Source organism: Neodiprion lecontei, chromosome 1 (genome assembly GCF_021901455.1).
Source record: "Neodiprion lecontei isolate iyNeoLeco1 chromosome 1, iyNeoLeco1.1, whole genome shotgun sequence".
NCBI lineage: Eukaryota > Metazoa > Arthropoda > Insecta > Hymenoptera > Diprionidae > Neodiprion > Neodiprion lecontei.
In genome coordinates this window covers 22498687-22523448 of record NC_060260.1, presented here as the reverse complement: position 1 = coordinate 22523448, position 24762 = coordinate 22498687, and the positions used below count along the sequence as shown (strand labels likewise).

Below are 24762 nucleotides of genomic sequence, written 5' to 3'. Positions count from 1 at the left end.
GTTTTTTGCATTTTCCTCAAAAATTGTTACCGGTAAATGAAAAATGACTTGACTGTCGTGCAGAGCGGAAAATTTTACGTCAAATTATGTCCTCACATTGTCGGAAATGGAGTCGGATTAATAAATTAAGAAAAAAGAAATTCTACTTATCGACGGCATCTGGGGAATTTTTATGAAATAACTTTTTTTTTTTAATCTGTCAATTCGACTCCGTTTCTGACATATAAGGACATAATTCGATGCAAAATTGTCAGCTCTATACGATGGTCAAGTCATTTTTCATCTATAGATTGCAGTTTTTGAGGAAAACGCAAAGAACTTGAAATTTTGTGGTTTTCTCGGAACGCCGACCGTGCAGTTAAAAAGTGACTTGAGATTTGAGTACTGGAGGCTTGAAAAAAACGCAAAAATGCAGGCATTTCGCGAATATTTTTAATTAAGACCCATTTTGACTGGACTGCGAGAGCCGGCGTACGATTACAGGGGAGTGAGACGGGAGTCCGTGTAATAAAATCCAAAGAATACGACGATATCTTCGTTGGTATGAAGTATACATATACTGTATATGTATAATACATAATATGCCATGCCAGGAGCAGCGGCTGTCGGGCGCTTGGCTCCCGCAAGGATTCAGGTTTGATAATTTATGGAACTGGAGAAGATCTTCAAGTTTAAGCTTCGTGTCGTTCCGAGTCACCCCCACTCGACCAAGGTAGGTACACGATTCCACGTCTAGATACAGGTGAGCTGGCACATGCACATGCCGAAGAAGATACGACTCCACTCGCTATCTCTTGTCTTCCGCTTTCCGTCTTTCCTGCAGCTCGGCTTCCTCGTGAAGATGGACCAGGGAGCGCGGGGGATGGAAAGTACATACACATATAGATGTACATATATGCCTATATACCGGGAATGATAAGGAGGTAGTTAGAACGAAACTATATGGGGGAGTCGACTTGAACGGCGAAGCGTTCCTGGCATATTTATTAGCCCGCTGCAGTCCGAGCTGGGAAACGTCGTTGAAATATAAATACGACTAGATCCTATCCTGAGAAATATCCGCCATTAGGTGAGACAGACCAAGGTGGTGTATGAAGCAAGATTATCTACCCCACTTTGTTTGTCTGATGACTTTCGGAATGGCCACACACCTGGAAAACCTGGAAATGTCAGGGGATTTTTAATTTGGTCACGGAAAACTGAAAATATCAGTTTCCTATCATGGGAATTAGAAACGATTTTTTGAGGTAACAAGTTTACTTTTTTTCGTCGAGAAAACGAATTGGCTTAAACTAACTCTTTTGTAGATTATATTTTTCTTAGATTCGAATTGAATTTGAACCGAATATAGAGCTAATAAGCTGAATGATTAAGATTTCAGTAACTTACTAGAACTGGGAAAATGTCAGGAAAAACTAGGTTTTAGATCCTGGAAAACTTAGAGATGTCATGTAATTCTTTTCCCAAAAATTGGTGGCCACCCTGGACATTATACCTAAAGTCCCGAGTTCTTTACGCTAAGTTGTTGGTTTTGCGAAATTTTAATGGTCTTACACACTTACCCGTGACATAGAATTACTTGCGATCGAAAATTGTAATGTAGAACAAACATCCAATTTGAATAATCTTCAAATCTGTTATATACGTCGATACTTATACTTTTTTTGAAAACTGTACCTAATATTTGAAGCATGAAATAAAAAAGTTTGACCAATAAGGACGCATATCTTATCTGCAATTATGATCGTTATACATCTGAGAACCAACATGCGAGATTTCCGATTTATTCACTATCAAAAAGTTTAATATCGTGAAAAAATAGAAGTCAAACAGAGTGGAGAGAAGACGTTAAATCGATCCCAACTGTTGCCGCAACCCTTCATTTTTGAGGTGCGCTGCCTCATGTTAAACGAAAAGAAGAAATGGCGTTCAAGTTGGAGTTTAATCTTTGAGTTCCAGAAACGTGCGATTTTTGGTAGTATATTTTCAAATTTTTCGACCAGAATCAAAGTAAGCACGATCCTTCACATTTAAAACATAATTGACTTGAAAGCCAGAGTAGTTTGTCTGAAAAATTGTAATTTCACGATGACTACATCAAGCAATTGAAATTTGTGCTCGAAATTTTAACCGTTTTCGAATTCATGTCACTCATTTTTCGTTATCAGTCCGTCGTACTGATTCAGTCGCCAATTATTACGACGTGACTGAATCTGTTTTTACCCCGCACACCGAAGCTAACTATACTCGTCCACTTGAAACACGTAACCAAAATACGCTTATGAAACTTCAGAGAAAATAGTTTTGTGTCAACACAAATCAATGTGCATTATATTAGAAAGAAAATGTAGGATGAAGGAAATTTGTGTACTCAATTTTCAAATAAGTAGTTGAAAGAGATTCGAGATTGATGTTGATCCTAAGTTTCGTCTTCCGACTGTTTTAGTGTTGTGGCTCAGTTTAATTAAAATTAGTCAAACCAACAGGATTCTTGATCGTTTCGCGGGATGTTTATCAACTGGTATAAGAGTGAATAGCTAAAGAGTGAAGTTGACCCCTTAGTCAATTTGTCAAGCGATAAATTGACAACAACTCCCAATTGTATTTTCACGCTGAAAATATATAAAGGAAGTGAGAGAAGCTTTAGTATGAGTATAAATCAAACCTTGAAAAAATTTGAAAAAGAGATGACGTACTGGCAAAAATCAACTGTCAAAGGTCATAGATAATATTCAGCGCAAAATAATCAATCAATTCATGAGCTCAACTTCGTGAAGTCAATATAATAATGGGTAGTTATCAGATCGTGAATTTGCAACATTAGGACTATCTGAAATTCGGTGAACCGTAATTTAAATAATGTCTTATTATAACTTCAACCTCGCATATAATTTTGACCAACTACTCCTGCATGACTGCATTGGCAATGATTTGTGATACGACTCGACACTGGTTTCACGAAACTGGATGTACCTGTCTTCTGACATCTTTGATCCATATTGTTGTAGCTGTAGCAAGAATATCGTGCTGTGCATCTGTAATTTGTGTAACAGTACGACGTACTCTTTGCGTAACTTTGAGAATCCATCAATTCTTGCGGAAGATAAAATGAAACATCGCTTATACCTTCAGTTCACTCCGCACCTTCCTTTATATACACAATACAGACGAACAAGGGAGGATATTTGCTGTGTGGATACGGTGGGCATGGAGCGTCTAAAGTGGTCAGCATAGTTCGCCAGTAATCAATCACCTCTCGCGAAACTTCGTGAAGGATGTTGAGAGTTGAGGAGAGTTAACATGCCTACATTTATACAACTAACTACCTATCCACCTTCCCAGTTTGCGTATATTCACAATGTACCAAGTGAAGTGGCGCCAATAGTTTGACTACTTGTACAGCGGCTTTCATTATTTACCGGTGCTAAAATCGTAATCTTATGGTCAGCTAGGTCAATTCTTCCGCCCAAGCCCTAAAAATCTTTTCATCACTTCTGCACAATTTTTCGCAAACGTAGGGTCAGTTTTTTTTAAATCAAAATTGAAGGTATTGTATTCTGTGAAAAAACAAATCTTTAGCCGATTTTCGTTGGAAAAACAGCATGATTATAGAGATAAGACAAACCCGAAATTAGATTCATAAGTTCACAGAAAGCTGTACTATTGTATTGTGTGCATTATTCTCAATGGTTTTCTTACCAAAACGGTTGAGTTCAAAAGTCCAGAAGAAATTACGAAAGGTTATCTCGACTTTGCAGTTTGCATAAGATGTTGTTAGTCGAAAAAGTGACAGAGTTGGCAAAGACAGTCTCACATATGAGCGACGTGATTAAGAGTTCCAGACTTTTCACAAACCTTTTGACCCCCTCGGTAGCAGCCTCGGCGAAACTTCGTACGTCATGGTAGTCCATATTGAGTGGACCCGTCGGACTGTAGATCAGCCTTTTCGCTGGAAGGTTGATTGGCAGTACGGCACCGATAATCCCCAGGGCTGAGTCGATCTGGGCAGCACAGTAGAGAACAGTCTTGAAGGGCTCCGGCTCGTCGAAGCCCGGGGCGCTTCCTGAGACTAGGATGATGCCGTCGTAGTCGCAGCTGCAGAGATTTACCTCGATCTTTAGCTGACAGGGCATCCATCTGAAACAGTCGACGGAAACGGCGTAAGTTTAATTTTATATTAAATTAAGAAGAAACTTTGCCCAGGCTGAACCGGCTCGAAAATTGGAAGTTTGTATATACGTGTGTGTCTATATATATATATATATATACTATACTGTATATGTATGTATATACATACAGCGTAAAGTAACCTACCATCGAAAATGAGGTTCTCGAAACTTTATAACACCTTTAAAACAGAAGCCATTAGCTTTTCTTCGTTTCTTTATACCTATAGGTACTTGGATATTTTTTCGAGTTTCCAACGCGTTGGTTCGCGTAAGTTATGATCGATTCTGAGCGAAGTGGAAAGACTGCGGGATTTAACCCCCCTCCCCCTCTCTCTCTCTCTCTCTCACTCTCTCCCACTGCACCCCTTTTTCCTTCATCCCATCAACGTTTGGCTGGCTACAAACGTCCGTATTTCTCTCGGGACATTATCCGTACCCATAATGCACCCGTAATTCACCAATTTTTCTTTCTCTCTGAGCATTGTCCAGTCTGACAACCTGCAGGAGTAGAACTAGAGAGCCACAACTATCAATCATTTTGATGAGACAGCAGATTTCGTTAACATTACTTCTGGCAACCACGTTGGAAAATCTTTTTTTTTTCGACACTTCGGACACAAGTTCTACTTCAACGACGTCCAACGTATAAGAATTTCGAAAATTCAGTTTTCAATGTTATGATTCACATTTCAACGAGCTTCGCAGATACGGACGAAATTTCTTTCGTGAAACTGAAGAGATACGTCATCGTTTTCCACAATTGTTCTCCTTTTACAATTGACTGACAATAAACGAGTCCGAAGCTAGCAGCCAGACGTCTCTAATTTTCGTTCGAATAAGGTAGTGAAGTTGGGAATCAAAATTTTGTGAAACACTTTCAATCTCCAATACTTCTGTAAAATTATGAGGATAAAACTAAATTGCATCTTTCTAATTCCAAAAAGCTTAAAAAGTTTGGCTGCTAACTTTGGCCGCTAGCTCAGCTTCATGACAATAAAATTTATTTGGGATTGACAGTGAAAGGGAATGATGGAAACGAATAAAATGAAAATGGCACTCTTTTCATACTGTCATTCATAGAATAAATGACACTGTAGCATAGTGGACAAAATGTAGCCTAGAGGTGATTACGGGTAAATCCCGAATACGCAGGAGCATTTGTTTCAGTATCTAGTTATTCGAGGAATCTGTCACTCAAGTATCGATACAAGGGTCTTTTGGTACGATGTCAACATGGGAATGGAAAGCGTGATCCATTCTGCCAACCATTCTGAAATCATCCACGGAAATATGAAACCCCCTATAACTCGACACAGACTTTTGAACTTGCACAAGACCAAATCTCACAAATAGACGGCTGAATATACCGTCGATGTTGTTCATCGATGTATCCAGTGGCAGGCAAACTGATTGCGATTATCTACACTGTAACAATGACCTGGACTTGGGTACAGAGGTTGAAAAGTTTAGGGGTATCAGACACGTACTGTTGTGGCCTTTCATTCAACGTCAAATATCAGTTAAAGTTAAGAGAAAAAAATAAACGATGAAAGCTGTCTCGCAATTACTGCCTGATTGAACCAGTTGCTCGTCAACTGTTTTCATTTTTAATATCTTTCAAGGTTCAAATGTCAAAACCATCAATTTTATTCAGCATAACATAAATGCAGTTTACGCAGTCGAAACGTATAATTTGAAACGGAGTTTACGCGATCTATCATGTCATTGCGTAAATGTGTATAAATTTTTGAGCAGCTCTTAATAGATGAAGAACTACAGGGGACTGCAATTTTTTATCAATCAATTTTCAGCAACATAAATCACCATTCAAAATACGACAATGGGAGGATTTCCTCGAAAACTGATCGTGAAATCGACTGACACGCAAACCGACCATATCAATATCGATTGCTGAATATTTGGCGGTCACTAGAAACAGGAAAAAAGCTAAAAGCATGAAGAACAAGGGTGACATTAATGATCAATGTCCATTACCACTTGAAACAATAATTTTACTCAAACCTACTTTCTATCCGACGATAATCATTGTCGACTATGGCGGTATCATCATGAATTTTGAATAACTCAGCATGTTCATGCAAAAAATCATTCCAATCATTAGATACAGAATCACAGTTTTGACGTTGGAAACGAAAATAAAACAGGCGAGTGAGCGTTTACTTGGGAATCACATGGAAATTATCGTCGATCTGCACTTGATTACAGATGTTAAAGGAAAGCCCGAAATCCATTAATTTTCAACCGATTTCTCGTGTGAATATCTCTGCTAAAAAACTGGTCAGTTGACTTCGCTGTCTCTGTGGCGAGGCATAATCCTGACGATATGTCACAGAGACGAATCACGTGTCGCGTGATTTCGACGATGTTCGTATGCTTTTCCACTCTTCCGCGCTCTACCTCAATTTGAAAGAATCTCATTAATTTTCTTCGATAATATCTTTTAGATAGGGAATTGGGGATTGAAAGAGGACGAAGGGGCGAGGCGTAAGCCATTAGGACGACTGAGAAGCAATCAGAAAGTTTTCTGTGTGACGGGCGACTGGTGGCGGTGTATAAGGGATGACGGGAAGAGGGAAGAGGGAAGAGGGAAGTGCGAGAGGACGAACGGTCGACGTCGGGACGCCAGGACGAGGTTGAAACTTATGGAGCCGAGCTGAGTCGGTCCTCAGTTCCGACAGCCGCGGACAGGTTGGGTTAAGAAGGGATCAATTATGCTCTATCCAAAGAATCTCCCAAGCATCAACGGAAGGACCTCTTCCTTCGTACTCTGGAGCTTCCACTCCAGTCTTTTCATTTCTGACGAATACGACATCCTGGGAGCGGACGTCGTTATGAAACCCAGACGTAGAAAGAATTCAGCTTCCGGCGATAAATAAATGGAATTATATGAAAAACGGCGTGTCATGATGAATGTTTTGGTAGCATCAAAATTTTACACATTTCCGGATGGTTGATTCATTCGTAAATCATGAGTCGTCTTAGCGGTAATTTTGTTTTACGGAACTTAAGAATTTATTTACCGTTGACAAAAGGATATTTGGATACGGCGAAATAAATGTTTTTTTTTTTTATTATTATCAAATTCAAGTCAAGCCAAATAAAGATCGATAGAAATTTGTTAATATTTCATATTTGGCTCAACTCAAATTTGACAATAACAACGAATCATTTATTTCGCAATATCCAAATATACGTTTGTTGACAGTAAATAAACTTTTTTTTCTCACTTTTTTGTCTGTTATCAGTGTATTATCTCCGGGCGGTTGTTCAGGGTTATTGATTGATATTGAGCAAGTACTGAAATAAAGTTGGACAATTAACCGGCTGACTGGTAGGTACGAGTTATTCCAGTTTTCGTGCCAAAACTGATAGCCGCACACAACCGACCAAATTACGCTAAAATTAGTACCCAGGGTTTTCTTGGGTCCCTAATTTCATTTCAGTACAGTTTTTTTTTTTAATTTGCCACCCCCTGAAGGCGAAAATAGGGGTGCGTTGGGGTCGATTTTCAGTTTTATTATGAAATTTGTTGTTATATTCAAATTAGAAATTTGGTATACTTGTTGGAGTTTTTGGAGTCGCCGATTCCATTGCAAAAGTCATTTTCTTGAACCTCCGCCCCCCTGAGGGTGAAAAATGATTCCCAACATGTCAAGAGACTAGTCATGGATTTTCTTTACTCCTTAGTTTATCGTATATTTGCATCAGGCCGGCATTAATAAGAAAACTGGTTAGTTGGCTAGTTTTAGCTCAAATTATAGATTTAGGTATCCAGTTTTATGTAGACTATAGCTGAGTTTTTATTACTTTATGATTACTTTGTTCTTTCATATTTCAATTTTGTATTCGTAGTCAGCGACCCAAAAAACATCCGAGTGATGATTTTTAGACTAGCCGCTTAATTTTACAAAAGTTTTAAGTATCGTCGTCGGCATTTCGAGTCCTCCATTTTGCAATTCTTCAATCTTCATAACCGATGATTCATCATCACCGATCCCAAAACCCCCGAGTAACCAGTTTCAAAAGACTTATTCCACTCTTGACTTTTTGGTATAAGGGTGCTGAAGCCTAGTCGTAATTACCGGTATTTGAAGCCGCCATTTTTGATCCCTGATATTGAGTTTTTAATTCTGCTTTCAAATATGAATTTAGCGACCCCAGAACGGTAGTGTACCAATTTTCTTCTAAATTTATTGAGGAATATCAGCCTTATTAAAAATGTACATATATGATGCATTAATTACTAGTTGTGCATTTTTTTCTGCACACATACGTTCCATTACCAGTCAAATGGTTAAGGGGAAGATCCACGCCGGCAAATCAAAAGAAACGTATTCTATTTTTTTCGGTTGTAATTAAAAAAAAAGTATTCAAAATCCCAATCAAGACATCGTACGAAATGCTTTTCTGGTCATGCTTCTTCAGAAATAATTAGATGAATAAGTGTAAGAAAAGTGGAATCTTTTTGATACTTGTTTCATTTTGGAAAAATGCATTATATCCTAAAATTTCAAAGATTGGAATCTAAATATTTTCTAACATTATCTTAGAAGCATTTTCAATTTTCAGCAATTGACGGTTTGAAATTGTCTATACAATTTTTTTTGCTTTCACGCAAGTTGAAATGAAGCATTTAACCCGCTTTCAGTATTTAAAAACTGCACCTGAGGTAGATCGAATGTAATTTTAATGAAATATTATTCTGTTGTTGCATAAAAAAAATTCGGAAGCCATCGAATCGATTTACTAGAACCAGGTTGTTGTGAAAAAAATCACAATACTTAGTCTTATATTTAATGTTCATAACTTGTTCAAGATACTCAGTAGCGTCTCGCGCCAAGTACATTGAAAGAAAAAAAAAAAAGAAGAAAAAACAGAATTGAAGGAAAAAAAATCAGAGATAATTTTGAAAAGTTTGTGAATATAAGAAATAATGATCAACAAATAAGTAGCATCTAAACCGATTCGTATCTACAATGCATAAATAATGTGATGCACAAATCGTAACTAGTCGCTTTGTTTTCTCAAACAACGAAGCCTCCACTCTTAAGGTATTAAAGCTAAGTTTTTGGAATAATCATAATAATCAATAAAAAAATGCGATCTGAAACGTGCATGTGAAAAATTAATCAGTTCCTTCTTACATGAAAGAAGACTTGCTCATCAGGCAGGCATGAAAAAATTTATTTGTCTAATAAAATAAATCTATCCTTCTAGATTGGCATAAGAAAATGTGTGTATTAAAGAACAGCATGCTTCGTGATATGTATTTTTATTTTCTGTCACTAATTATATATTATGCGATGGGACGATGACAGAACTTAAGAAAAACAGTTATGTTAAGCTTTAGAGTGTCGGCATTTTTCCCTTGAAATTCAATATTTTTGAGATGTATGATTTATGTGTATAAATAGTAAACACGTCTAGGAGTTTTATTGATATTGAATTGACAAAAATATGCCAATTTGCAAACTTGAGACCTGTGCTAACTGATTGAAAACTAAAAAGTTGTACGTCCAGCAAAGTTATTCCTCCAATTTCTGTTCGTTAGTTTATCATGAGGGTTACAAATTTTTATTTGAATCAATATTTTAACAACAATCGTGGTCTGGATGTATTCGTCGAGCTGTAACCGTGAGTGAAAATATGTGTGAAATATATAATCCCGCGTCTTATGTTATTCTATTTTCACATCAAAAGCATGGTTAAAGGTGAACGTCTCGAGAAGCAAGATGTACATGAAGTTCCAACCAAGATATTGAGATTCCCGGATAAATATTTGAAGAATTATTGGAACATGGCTAGCTTGAAACTTTGCAATTAAGCTCGATCGAACAAAACTTCAGGTACATGAGGCGAGACACGCAGCACTGAGTGCTCAATGTATGGAACATAGCGACGAGGAAAATGACGAAATCACTAGGTACGTCGTACTAAGTATAATTGATTTTCCCATAACGCTTTGAACAAGTGGAAAATTACCAGAAAAGAACTATTGCTGTCCAGTTACAACACTATGGAAAATTCTTGGATACTGGAAAACCTTACAAATCAGTCATTATCATTATAGACTACACTAATTTGGTTTGATAAGGCAAGACGCATAGCTAATGGTTCCGAAGCCTAAGATTATTCGTGGGGCAGCGAGCAGAAAATTTGCAAAAATTGCAAATCAAGTGAACTTTCTGAGAGGCCCCGAGGGTGGCGTACTGTCAGATTTGCTCGCTCCAAGGACGCGTTCATTTATCTTGGGCACTGCGAGGATCATTCTTCATTTACTATAAAGACCCGTCAAATACTACTGGCTCTGAATTTTTCATTTCGTCCCTAATTGTTTATTGTTCCTGTTGATTATCTGATTTCACGGATAACTAAGTTACGTACTTGGCAATAAGGATTGATTTTTATATTTTTTGCACGTAAAGGTAATTTTGCTGGTATTCATTTACATATTTGGGAAAACGAATTTTTCGGGATTGTTATTTTGGTGGTTTCTAATTTACGCAGTGAATTTTTGCTGGTAGATTCCACCCTAAAGTACCTGGTGCAAGCTTTGTGTGGGGATAAATGAATTATTTATAGCTATATAGTGAGGTCCTCTTAAACTTCATCATTTCCTTGTATTTGCATGTTTGACATTACAGATTTCGCTATAGATACGTATTTTGGATAATGTGTAATTGGAAACCGAGTAAAATTTCGTAAAAAACTCTGCTTTCCAATTTGTGGCGTTCACGTTAAGATTCAACGTGTTCATGCAAGCTGATCACGTATTATTTGTCTTTTTTTCACACAGCTAAACGATTAGTGCCGAGAGAATTTCAGATTTATTGCTCACATTATTTTAATGGTTCGTTTTACTTTTTAGCGAACTGTGGTAGCCATCATCGAACTAACTTATACTTAAGAATGAATCGCAGGAACTCGTTGAACAGAAATAGCAACCGTGCTTCCCTGTACAACCTGGGCACTCTGAACAGCTAAATAATCGCGTGTTGTTCCTTCCTATTCAATTTAAACTTATACCCTGAGTAAAATATCGCACACGTTTCTCGAATGTATCATTGAATCTGCGCATTTCCATCAGTTCGAACGAATCTCGTATGATACGATGAAAAAAAGCTTACGTACGTCAATGACGTAGGTGTATAGACACGCGCGAATGCCGCAGTACATGCAATCGAGAAGAAATCATTTGAAAGCAGGTTGGCACAGCTGTTCCCTGTAGCGAGGAGTGGATAAGACATGTTTACGTTCACGATATTACCGTGAATTGGTCGTTGAACAAGAACGAGTGGGAGGTGTATAACTTATACCCACCGGGATGATGTATGTATACCTCGAGCGGCTCGATGTTCTCTCACAGCTTTCAATCATGCCATACTTGCCGGTGATAAAGTGTGCGTACCGTTGTTTGAAACATCAAATTTATAGATGGATTGAGATACATGGCACGCGATATGTACCCACCATTCCCAAAGACCCGCTTCACTGTCCGTCGCATGCATTTTGAAGTAAGAGTATCGTTCAATCTTCCGTTTCGGTTAATCTGGCTTCCTCTAAATCACCGTAACTATTTGTGAGTGGCATAGGCTCAGACGGCTCCGGGGGAATTCGCGAGGCTGTAGACGAGCTCGCAGCTTTGAGGAGAATTCATTAAACACAAGAGACGCAGCGTGGTGCTCGCGCGAGTCTGAACGTCAACATAGATTTAAACCCTTATGGTAATCCTCCGGCGGCCCTCACCTTTTCTCTTCCCTCGCAGCGGCGCTCCTCACCTCTCTCGTCTCCTATCGCCACTTTTCGCCTGGGCTGCCATTTCTCTCTCCGATTACCGTAATGGCTCCCCACGGACAGTTGTGGAACTGACGAATGGCCAGCTAGCTCAGTTTGCCTTTGAGTTTAGTTCAATAAAATTCGACCGACGTTCTCTCTCCCGGGCTCCGCTGTTGCCTACTTCGCTTACAATCCCTCTGCGCCCCTTACCCACCCTCGTGCTCCGACCCCATGGCACTCCTTCGATTCCATCCAACCAACCACCCACCCACCATTTGTCTCTTCCAACTTCCATCCAAGATCGACTTGACGAGATGGTTTCCGCGGAGTGGCAAAGCCGCTGCATCGCTCCGTCACTTGACTAAGAGGAATCCTGAGACCCCAACGCGGAAACGGAGAGGCGGCACATCAACCGGATTCAATCCGCGAATACACCGCCTGCACCCTGATCGGAAATGCACTGCGCTGTGCTTTACCCCAGCTTTTATAGAACTGGCAAACTTCATTGCTATATTTAGTATGTTCTGTGATCGGTTGTGCAAATTAACATCGATAATACACCGGGCAAATGTTTGTAGGTAATTATATTTGTATTGAAATATGCCCACTCCATGTCCGTTGCAACTTCGTACAACAATTATGGCCACATGTTTTAAAATGAGGTCTTGCATTGCACCCATAATAACCAGATTCGTTTACCAGTCACAAATAGTGGTTTCCAGTACCTAGCTGATCACTTCGGTATATTCTTATATCCGTATAATGAATAATTATGCTGGATCGCATTGTAGTTCTGATTGAAAACGATTATTGGTGTTTTGCAAAATAAGCTAAAGCGTAACATTATCGATTAAATGCAGTAAAAAAAAAATTTCACGGCATTAACGTTCTTTTAACCGATCCATGCTTTTTATCCATGCAACGTAATACCTGCTGGCAAACAAAGCTGATTTGATATCAGGTAATTAAAGGGAGAGGTGGCCTCTCCTTATTTGGGTTACAAGCTCGGAGCTTGTAACGCTCGATGCGTTAAACAGAAAGCGATGGCGAATCAGGTGAGAGGGGGAGAGTGAACGCACGAAGAGAGTGCAAAACCATGGTTTACCAAACAACGTACATGCGTGGGTTTTGTATACCGCACGGATTCTGTGCGTTTCTTGAGTACGAGATACGTACGGAGGTCGATTTAATCCGATGAATTGCAAAGAACCGAACAAGCGAGAATACCGGCAAATTTCAACTTAGTGACTGAAATGATGTAGACGGGACGAAACGAAACTGAATGGAACCCCCTCGGTGAAAATGAATTATTCATTCGTGTAGGTACATCGCTTGGACGAAGTTGCTATATACGTACCATGCCATCGAGATAACGACCTTATCGCGTCCCGAAGCTCGGATCTGAAGGACTCCTCCTGAGCACGAGTGCGTTTGTAGCGGATGATTCGTTGACATCGAAGTTTTACCATGGCCGACAATATACCCAGTTTCACACAGCCTGGATCGCATTTCCAAGGACGTAAAAAAGAGGAGCGAAAAAGATTTCACTCCATCAGAAGAGTTATGAGGTACGGAGACCGTCTTTAGGGAGAAAGAAAGGGAGTGAGCGTCAGAGGGAAATACAAAACCAGAAAAAAGATATCTGCAGAAGGGCTGATAGGCAGATGGAAGGAGTACTTGAAAAGACGAGGAACGTCTTATCTGACGTGTTGTTCAACGAGCGAAAACCGAGACGGAGGGTATCAATGATCTCGAACAACGACTATCTAGTGGCACATATAGCTCTCTCCCCTCGAACCACTGAAAAAAATCGGTGCCAAGGCGGGATAGAGATCAGGAGGAAGAGATGTACCAAAAGTGAATCCCATTTCCGCAGCCCAACTTTCCACGTGCCCACCAAGTTCTATAGAGAGCCATTAAAATCTATTATTAGTCCTGCGTCACAGACCCGTTGCGATTGTTCATTGACGCAAATTCGCAAATACATATCGGTTAGACCTGTGATGCACAGACTTGCTTGAAGATCGTCAGTTTCGAGTGATCGTTGACAAGAGTGGATGCATGAGTCAGTTCATTTAATAATGAATAACAATAATGACAATAATAATAATCTGCCACAGCACTAATCCAATACACTTGTAAAAACGGAAAACGTTTCGACCAGTTGGAACTGATTATGCCATACACGTCACTTTTATACAACTAATGCACGAACAATAAATTAGGTACCTTATACCATTCAAAGGCATTCTATGTACTGTCTACGAGCTCCATTTCCTCTAATCAGTGCTATTACATTCCGATCATGATTGCCTACTATTTTGTCCGACCATGTTTCGTTCTACGAATCCACTTTGTCTAACAATCAAATGATTATAATTTTGTCGAGAGTAAAGTTGTTCATTAGATAACTGAAGATAAGAGGATCTTATTGTTAGCTGAGACCCATGATCAGCAAATGGCATTGAGGACCAAACTGATACGCACATGGTTCAATGATAATTGTTGAAAAGTTTTCTAGCTTTGTTTTGGAAGAGCTTGAGATTCTTCCCAATTTCCGAGAGTTCCTGCAAGTCTCATAATAAAAGATTAAGGAAGAGTAATCTTCTAATGTAACAAGGCAAAAGCTACAACTTCCAACACGAGGTAATATAGTTGCGAGTTCCTGTCATCTCTTGAATTCTATCTTCTGTACACGCAATGTGAAACCGAAGTGCCGAACACGCTTGCGGTCGTTCCGAGTGTAATTCAGATCGCCAAGTCTTTCAATCTGTGCACACCTTTCGTGCTTTTCGATGGAAACTGAAGGGATTTTATGTACTCCACTCGACTTATCTTGTCGTTCAAGAGACGCTTTTGCGATGGTGAAGCATATAGACAGAGAGACACTTGACAAGTCAGGCAGCAATTGCGTCTTACGATCAGCTGCAAGCGCAGCTTTTACATGTACGCTAGTTACTTGCAAATACCTTTGCCGCATGCGGATTGGTTGTTTTCTATTTGTGGAATACTTTCGGTATCTTCATAAAAAGCCAATTTGTGAAATAAGGACATTCCGTGGATTCTGCTACTGTTATTGGTTAATTCTTCACACATTCCCTACGATGGACTAAGTTCTCAACAAAAGGTGAGCTGGTGAATGTTTTTTATGCTCACGACGCATGCCAATTGAAATAAATTATGCCTTTATAAAAGTGCTCTATTTGTGACCAGCGAGAAAAATTCTTTTCACATGGTGTGATGGATAAAGTGGTTTGGAAATCTACCCGAGATACTCTCATCTATGCAGCTCGTTACAAAGAAGGGAAAAAATCAAGTGATGTTAACAACGAAATATACTTTGGAATGATTTTTCTGGACGGTGCATAAAAGAAATGAGCGTGTCTTTGGCCAATAACAACAGACTTAAAAAGTGAAAAGTAGCAAAAGAAATGAGGATTGCGAGTCGTGACAAATATGTAGAATGAAAACAATACCGAAATTGGTAATAACCTAGTTTCGGTATGATAAAACTGTTTAACATTCGAAATTCGATAACGTTGACTGCAGTCATGAATGAAACTATAATGTATGTTGAAAAAAATGGTACGGGTTATGAGTCTAATCCTCGCGTTAATGATGCCAAAAAATCCCTAGGACCGATTAACACATTGTCATTTTGCCGTAATGGAAGTGAAACTAAATCTGATATTCAAATGAATATCGTCATTAAGACGCCTCAAATAATTGAGACTTATAGCTGGGAACATTTTGTTTTATTTTTTGAAAAGGGTCATCAATATCTTCCACTGACACAACGTGGTCATTCTTGAAAAATTTTTTTTTTCCCAAATTACAGTATTTATCCTTCAATAAAACACTTCATTCCTGCCTCTCGCAAATCATGTATCTACTGAAACAAGCTTGAATTCGTCGATTTCTTAAAACTGTAAACTATGAAGTCAGAAATATTTGCCCGTAAGGAAATTCTTACCTCATTTCTGTTCCGATTCGGACATACTGTTTCATTTTTCAACCTTGCCCCGTATTCTTTGTACAGAATAAAACAACGCGACCGGTTTTCGGCACTATTAATTGGGCGCGTGGTTCGCCTCGTAACTTTCTTGTCTGTTTCATAGTATCCTTCATGCATTCATTGATTATCAAAGCCGTGAAGAACATTATGGATTTGAAAGCTCCGATGTTAGTTTTCCCTAAGCTGCATCGTAAGGGATCCCATTTCAGGCGCGTAACCCTGATAGCATCATCCTGAGCCGAGGATGTCCTTAAATATTCATAGTATGCGAAGGTTTCGATGGGCTCGAGGATTGCAGAAGCAGAGCGAAAGCAGGCATGGAATTAGTAACAACGTGCAGGATCAATGGTGAGTGGGATCAAGCTCGGGCAATAATTATTGTTGACGTCCTTGTGTAAGAGATGAGATCTGTCAGCATAAGAGCGTTCTGTAACAATTACTACACAGGTGCTCATGCTGCTGGTCGGGCTTATCAGAGATTACAGTATACAACCTGGCATTGCTCGATTCTTCGATTATGAACCCAAGGCTGAGACCCCGCGCTGTTTGGCCGTTCAATTATGTCGCGTAAGCTAATTCCAGCATCAAAAATATTCATTTTGATTCTGCTTCCTGAACCTGTCACATATATTATGCTTCCATCTCAAAACTAATCAACGCATGTAGGTGTCAATTTCTAAAAATTTCAGCAGACAATGCAGTCGTGCCTACAGCATCATAGATGGCTCAACTCAATCGATAGGGACATCGTGATGGACGGACGTGGATACCAAAAGTCTATCAATAAAGTCGACTGCCTTAGGGGTCATCCGTTAAGGGGACTAGAGCGTAGAAACAGCCGAAAACGCAATTTTTTCAAGAACCTGTTAGGAACAAATGGATGCCAGTAAATAAATTTCCTTTTTGCACAGTATTCATTAATGGTTTGAATAGTATAAAAAAAATTTTTTTAATCATATAAAATTAATAATATTGACAGGATGTGGAGTCAAAGGTTGGGCAATTTTTTTCACATATGTTTCGTTTTGTAGCGATACCCTGAATTCTACAGGACCGATTTCATTGTCAGTCAAGTCTTACTGGAATGCTTCTAGGACTAGTATTATTCGGGCCATGCTCAGAGAGAAAAAAATAAATAAAGCTCCACCATTTTCGTAAAAACATCGATTTTTCTGACTAGAAATCGAATTAATAATTAAGAAAGTGAAGTTTTTGCGGCTACTTTCGTGCACAGCCTGAAAATGACGCTCATAACGAAGATGTTGTTTTCAAGAAATCGTCTCGATTAAAAGATCCCTGCGCTATAACACGAAGTTTCTAGTGTAGCGTTCTCCACCATCCTCTATTGTGCTATGATTTTTTATCTAATTCAGTCTTCTTCTGGTTGTTTTAGCTTATCAATGCACCTGGTGCGGCATCCGGATTCCACAGAAGTCGAATTCGGCTGCCAAATTCGTAATTTTTCTAATTATTTAAAAATTGAACGGCCAAAATACACAGAAGAGACGCCGCTCTCGGAAAAAAATGATTTTTTGACGCTCCAATCTCGGATAGGGGGGGAGGTTCAAAGTCTGACAAGACGTGACGAGGGGATAAGGTGGGGGCCTCAAGTTTCATGACGTCATATCTAATATAAAATATTGATACAACTGAGTATGGTCACGGGCTAAATAATCGCTATATAAGTATGTTATATTGAAGTTTAACATTATTTATATTATTTCCGCCCGGATTATTCATGCATCGAATGACCGTAACGCCTTCACTCGAAGCTTATTTTCGCACCTTGACAGTCATTTTGTTTTTTAGTTCTGTTATGTATTTGTCATTGAAAATAAACAAAGTGTACAAGACCTTGCTTGATAAACAATGTCGACGATTCTCCATGGTTGGACGAAAAAGTGTGAGACTTCTAATTTTCTCATTGCCATTCAAAAACATAACGAAGTGGTTACTGTGTTAGTAATGAATACGTAAAGGAACGGTTTCAAACTCTATGAACACAAGATGATCCATTTTTTTTTTTCAGCCAAGAACAGTATAAGCATAGACAATTTTTTTCTACTGATTTGGAATACTTATGTATTGTCTGAGATCGTACAAATTGTGACTTTATTTGAAAATAATAAAAAATAACGATAATATTAGGAGTGCTGATTCAATCAAGTTCTAAATTGCAAATTACCGAATGAGTCACGTCACAACAAGGGAGGAGGTGAGTAGGGGGGGGGGCGGCACAAATCGTGAAATGACCCTTATGGTCAGCCAACACATTTTGGCCCGTCAGTCAAAGGCTTGTCACACGGATACTAATATTTGTAGATGAGGTAACAGAAAGTGTCAACTGCAAATCACACATGCGGACTTGAATCACGACTCCTAGAGATTTTGGTTAGTGGGTGTGTTACGGATGAAATATCAATGCGTGCTTAATTACATTCGCTGTCTTATGCCAGACAACTACTACATGGATTGAACTTAAATCACGAACACAGGTGTGACGCAAACAAAGTATCGGGAACACTTGTTACTTCATCACAGTATAATACATTCGTATGGTTTTTCCCTCACAGACAGTCATGAAATGATGCTCAAGCTATCAGATACTGATACCAAACAACCGAATCATCAAAAGTTCTCGGACGTAACGATTTCGTTCTAGCACCTACTCGAATAAATGAATTAAAATTTTGCGCTTTTGGCATTTAAACATTGACTAGAACACAATTTACTACTTTCAGATACGATTGAATTTTTCCTCAGCAGAATTCTGCGTCTTCAGCTATTCTTTCCCATTGGCGGCTAGTTCTGGCATCATAGCTATGGATGTGCTTCAAGTCTTGGATTGATTTACATAAAACATCATTATTATTATGAATCAAGGTACAATGTTTCAAGTGATGCAGTTATCTACGTGGATATTATAAACATCTTTAAATTTTTTTCCTCCTGCATCCTGCAGCATCGGACATGCTTGAGGAATAATACTGACATGCCTTTAATACATTTGATTGGGCACTTCATTCATTTAATATGAATCAAAATTCAACTGACATGATATTATTTCAATTTAATCATATTATTGAGATTGTGAATTTGTTAAATCGTAGTACTTTTGTTTGCATGCTATAAGAGGCGGAGAGCCGACAAGTTTTCAATACTTGCACCCGATCACACACTGCAGATTTGGAACCATTTTTAAAATTTTGCCATCAGAGTTTTCATGTTTGGTTGCAATCAGATTGTTTATTGCAAATGAACCATAACACGTACATCGTGCTTTATTGAGGAACTAGCTGCCAAATTCAAATTTAATATGATAAAATGAAAATTCTATTCAGAGAAAAAAATCTTACTCACAGTTAAGAATATTTGAATAAAGACTAATAATATCTGACATCACCTACAACCAAACCGAAGCTTACCTCTATCTATAAGAATTTGGTAAGTGGTCGCTCAAGTCTGCGATCCCGTTCTTACTTGGCATACAAATATCGTTACTTCTCGAAAACTGTCGATCTGGTTATCAAGAAATATAGCCTAAGATCTGGTCAGACGTTGTAGCTATTCACATAAAAAAAAAAAAATAATCACAACCGGTTCCGTTGTTTTGTAAACTACATGAAATACGTTCATTCGTTAAAACGAATCGCGCGCCACCTACAGTGAAATCGTTATACCAATTCATATACCTTCGTAATGGTAAAGGAACGCATACAGGACAAACAAAGAAACATTCATTTCTAACCGGACAAGCACAAAAAAATTAAGTTTTATAACTCAGAGACCTTCGTGGGCTTGCGCACAACAACTCACCAAAGTCTCATCGCAATCGAATGAAGGTTATAGGAACGCATATGGTACAAACAGACAGATGTTCGTCTTCATATATATATATATATATATATGGAAATTGCTTGCAATCACTCGTTTGTCAAAACAAAATTTTCACCTTCAGTGTCCATGTCTTTATGACAGAGAGGATTTCGTCATGTTAGGTATAAAGCAAGTAATGCTGAGCTATGAAATTTAATTAAACTTGCTGCCACGGGGAATAATTTGTTAAGACTCTACTAATAGTTTCCGAGTTTCAAAGTAATTAATACCCACTATAGATCCTATACGTATCCTGAACAGATTGACGAGCATTTCCAATCGTTTTAGAAGCCAGTACCTATACTATTGCTTGAAATAATGTGTTGTTCCTAAAGCACTTACAAGTTGGCAATTTAAACACTTTATACGAAGCGTTTTTGCTAACAAGATTGCTACGATAATTAAATTGGTATTGGTATCATCACACATTTTTGTATAACGACCTTGATGAGTTAGACACAGCAGTTGACTAAGTATTTCTGAAAGATCTGAACTATAGGGTCACGACTTTAATCCAGAATCATATTTTTCCAACACCTGCTTGGAAAGTTTGATTTTCGAAGCCTGTGGAGCGTGTTTAAAGTGCCCCATTATCGAAAAGTGCGGTAAAACAATGTTGGCGCACGCGTATGATTAAAATGCTGTACCTACCTTACACATTAGGGGTTTCTTTAACACATGCTCACTTTCAAAAAACTCACTTTTACGCGTTGTACTTTTGAACGTAAATATCCAACCCTAATTTCACGCGATATTAGTGGCAACGTCCTTGCTTCTCAAATCAAACTTTCTCTGACAAATGTTGCAAAAAATATCGTTTCAGAAATCACACAATTTCCGCACTTTTGACACGATACAGTACTCCTGAATGTGTTATTACACATACCAGTGTTTGGTAACTGTACTTCAACACCCGCCAGTGGGTTCTCAATGCTAGATTGTGGTCCAAGGCTTGAGGCACATCGTCGTATCCGGGTATATACGGGAAACCGGCTTTACTCCCCTTGTTAATCAATAGGTATATTGGGTGGCCGCAACTACGATACACTTATGCTCGTAACTTTGTCAGCGCTATTCCGTGACTGAGAACGCTTTTCATCGGCTGTTCAACAGTTCGCTCGAATTGTTCACTAGCTTGAAAAGAATCGTATCGATTCTTGCACAGCGTTTCAACATTCCTTCGCGCTACCGCATTCTATACGCCTACCATGCGGGTACACAGGCCATATCTCTCCTCGCTATAGTTTGCCGACGAGATGAAAGCCAGTTTGAGCAATTTGCGATGGCTTCACTCGAAAGCCCGTTGTGTGTACACGGTTTCAGACTCGAAGTGGTACGGTCAAGTACGTCAGGAGAAATAAGTTTCACAGAAAAATGTTTCAGATCAAACTTATAGGGTTCCGAGTGGGACGTGAGATGGCGTTACCAACACACTCCTTGGTGATCGTACTTGGGAGGGATCAAGGTCACCTTTAATTTTTTGATAAGAAGCTTATTGTTTTTATTGATAGATGAAAAACAGATAAATCCGATTGTAAACATATTTCGTAATCAGCTTCAATGTCTCAGAACTTGCAGCAGTTTTGGATTCGAAGAGGATGCACACTAGACTTGATCTAATCTCGAGCAAAGAAATAAAGTCATAATTTTCAATTTGTTTCACGCTCATAATTCATGACTCAAAATTTTGTAGAACTTGGATAATTTCAAACCATGAATTATCGACATTTTTTTTAATAAGGTTTGGTGACCTTTCATTTCCACCAATTTTGCAAGACGAGCCATATGCACGAACAGTACTTTCTTCATGAACCAAAACATTTTACATGTGAAATATACGAAACTTGATTCTGATCACTAATCATTGTGGATTATAGTGCAATAGAGGAATTCAAATCACCAAATTTATTATTTCGCATTACCTATTATGAAAATAAATGTCTCCCCTCTTCTTCCCTCTATCATTAAACCACGTTTAAAACCACTTTGGACTCAAAAGTACTATCACTGGGGAGTCTGAAGCTAATTGCGAAATTTCGTCTTTTTGGACTCATTTGACAGTCAACTCGAATCTTATCTCATAAAGCCAACAAGTTTGGCATAGAGAAATTTGAGGCAATCTCAACTGCTTCTTACCGGATTCGCAGCAAGAAAGTTATTGATAGCATTATTTGATCTTCTCCTATAAGCCCTAACACCTTGTCACAAATATTCCACTATGAAACCAATATTCCCTCAGATATCCGACCAGTCCAGTTGAAATAAGATGTATCCAGCGTACATATACTGCGGTACATGCTTCGACCTGAGGGAGCGTCGTGTCATCGAATATTTCTATTCGTGCATCTTATGTTTCTGAAGAAACCATGTGATATTTATTAAGGAAGGCGGTTTGCTTCATTCGTAGAATTAATCAATTTAGGGAAAAGTTTTTGGTATTGAGACGAATAAAAAGAGATTTCACGACGATTCTACAGACTTTAACGAGAAATATTACAATTGCTCCTGCTATACGGTTACTGCGTCAGTGATTCGGTGGCAACCAAGAACTATACGAATTACAAAAAAAAGTATGCCTATGCATATTTATGTTACATGGCCGTTCATTCAGTGGACGCTTTTTTACAGGCATTGATTCACCGGTGAATTTACCACAGCTTGATATTTATGTACATACATATGTAATATATGTATATTATGTACCAATTATTTAATCTAAGTTGAACCCAGTTATTTGATTTAACGAAATACCGAATGAAAAATATTTAACAGTTGCTATTACTTTACTATTGCAAAGCTTTACAACGTCAGATCGGAAGTAAACAGTGAACAAGGGTTTAAATGGAGCACAATCCACGTATTCATTTTCCAGCCAGAACAAACCAATTTCAAAATTGTGAAATATCTGTTATTTGTGATTGTTTCGTTGTATTAGCACTAAAAAGTTCAACTTCATCATCATCGAGTATGGGAACGTGATTGTACAAAACCTTTGCTGCAATTTGATGAAATTGGTATCGTGTTCAATTGGTCCTATGTTTGGGATTTCGAGAGGAATTTGGAATCGAACTCGGGTTCGAATTTCAAAGAGTCCCAGATTCGGTATAAAATTTTGTGGTACATGGAGATTCTATCAATTATTATAAAATTTCCTCATCGTTTTATATCCACAGAAAACACAAGGTTGATATCGGTAACGTTAATATAACAAAACATCTGAAAAAATCTTACTATTTCGTAACTTTGAAGTGACTTTGGAATAGTTGATTATGCACAATCTGAGTATAATCATTTTCTTCAAAGTGCATCGTTACAACAACGTTACAGAGGTCAAACTTATCAGGACATTATCTTGAATCTTACTGCTGCGAAACCGCAATTATCAGGTGAATATGTATTAATTCAGGCCTGGGTTATCCATTGGTCAGCCCTTGTCGGTCACCGTTTGATGAATTTATCTATAGTCGGCAGATAAGCAACGATTCTCAATAATTTTGGTTCGTTAATTCTCTGTAAATAGCAATTCAAATTACTGAATACGTGCGTGAGCTTGAATTTTCTGATGGTACACCATATAATCATGAATGGCGAAGGAAATTCAAAATGAGAGAGATAACCGTTTAAGGAAATTTAGACCACCTAACATCGCGGTTACTTGTATGTAATTCAGATATCGATATGCACACTCTGTAATAAATGTTGTTCAAATCATCTGTAAGCGTGACTTGATTTAGTTTTCACGAAATTATTTTCTTTTATTCAACCTACAAAACAATTTTAGATTCAATGAAACTGCTGATTATTGACGTAAAGTACTAAACAATATCGTCAGAGTGAACAAAGTTTCACTGATTTTATGAAATCATCTACTACCGCGTAGCAATAATGAGCAGATTCTGTGCGTCGAATAAAGTTTTTCAGGTCTGAGCTAAACTATTTCGAAGGATCAAAGAATTAATGATAATAAATTTTCACTTTCTCTCTCTATAATAAAACGTCTCTGGTAATAAGTGAATGAATATCATTCAACTAAGAATAAATTACATTGCATTTCGTAATGTCAGTATTCTTGAAAAATCTTGCCAATTTAGTATCGTAATATTGATATCTAATAATATTATTTACAAGATTTTGTAGAAAGAGAGAGAGAGAGAGAGATTTCTAGTAATCTCAGCACTTTTATAAGCAAGGAGGAACGTCGATAAATTGGAGAAAAATCGTGAAAAGCGCACAAGGTGATATGTCCCATTTTATCAGTCATACGAGTCGAAACCGTACCGTTAAGGAGCCGTTCAATACGCCACGGTAAAAAGACACATCAATCCGCGATAAACAGTGTACAGTATCTGCAACCAGCTAGACACTCACCTTGATTCGACTGCCATGACGATGGGGTTCCGTTGTCTGAGTTGCCGGCACAGAGAAAATTGCTGACAGGTGATTCGGAGCCGCCGTGGCTTACGGCGGGTGTAAAAAACTAGTATAAAAATACAAGTAAAGAGTAAAAAAAATATGAAACAGCACACGTAGCTTTCGCTAGACCATTTCGGTATTGTGACGAATTTATTCTCGCGTTAATTCAACGGAACAAAGACGAAGAAGTCCGGCTCGCGAGGCTGCGGTCTAAAAACAATGATTTTGTTGGTTCCCGGTACCTTAGCAACGGTGGAAACTGCCGACCTAAACGGCCGTTTGTGGCGCTACGGAACCTGCGTCAGGGAACGCAAAGCGATGACGCGATGCAGGCGACGCGACGCGGCGCTCACGGCGCAAACTCGGCAACTCGGCGTCGCGGCGTTCTCGAACCAAGGGCACAAGAGCCGATTCCACTCGTCGCGTCGTCGAGAGAAAACACAAGAGCTGCTTTCGGACGCGTTCAGGAATGTTTGGTAATACGAACGGAGA

The 24762-nt window shown here is 38.6% G+C and overlaps 1 protein-coding gene across 2 annotated transcripts in view; it reads right to left on the bottom strand.

Annotated features, from left to right (window-relative positions):
• Window positions 1-24762, bottom strand: part of LOC107221984 (putative aminopeptidase W07G4.4) — a 47727-nt gene extending 22965 nt beyond the window's left edge. The window contains exons 1-3 of one of the 2 annotated variants that reach the window (XM_046729732.1): window positions 24513-24762; window positions 24226-24334; window positions 3856-4137 (exon numbers count right to left, since the gene is read on the bottom strand). In XM_046729732.1, coding sequence (XP_046585688.1) covers window positions 3856-4137; window positions 24226-24242 — 299 coding nt within the window. In that variant the 5' untranslated portion in view covers window positions 24243-24334; window positions 24513-24762. Of the gene's footprint in view, window positions 1-3855; window positions 4138-24225 lie in introns of both variants that reach the window. The other variant, XM_015661176.2, reaches the window with a different exon arrangement.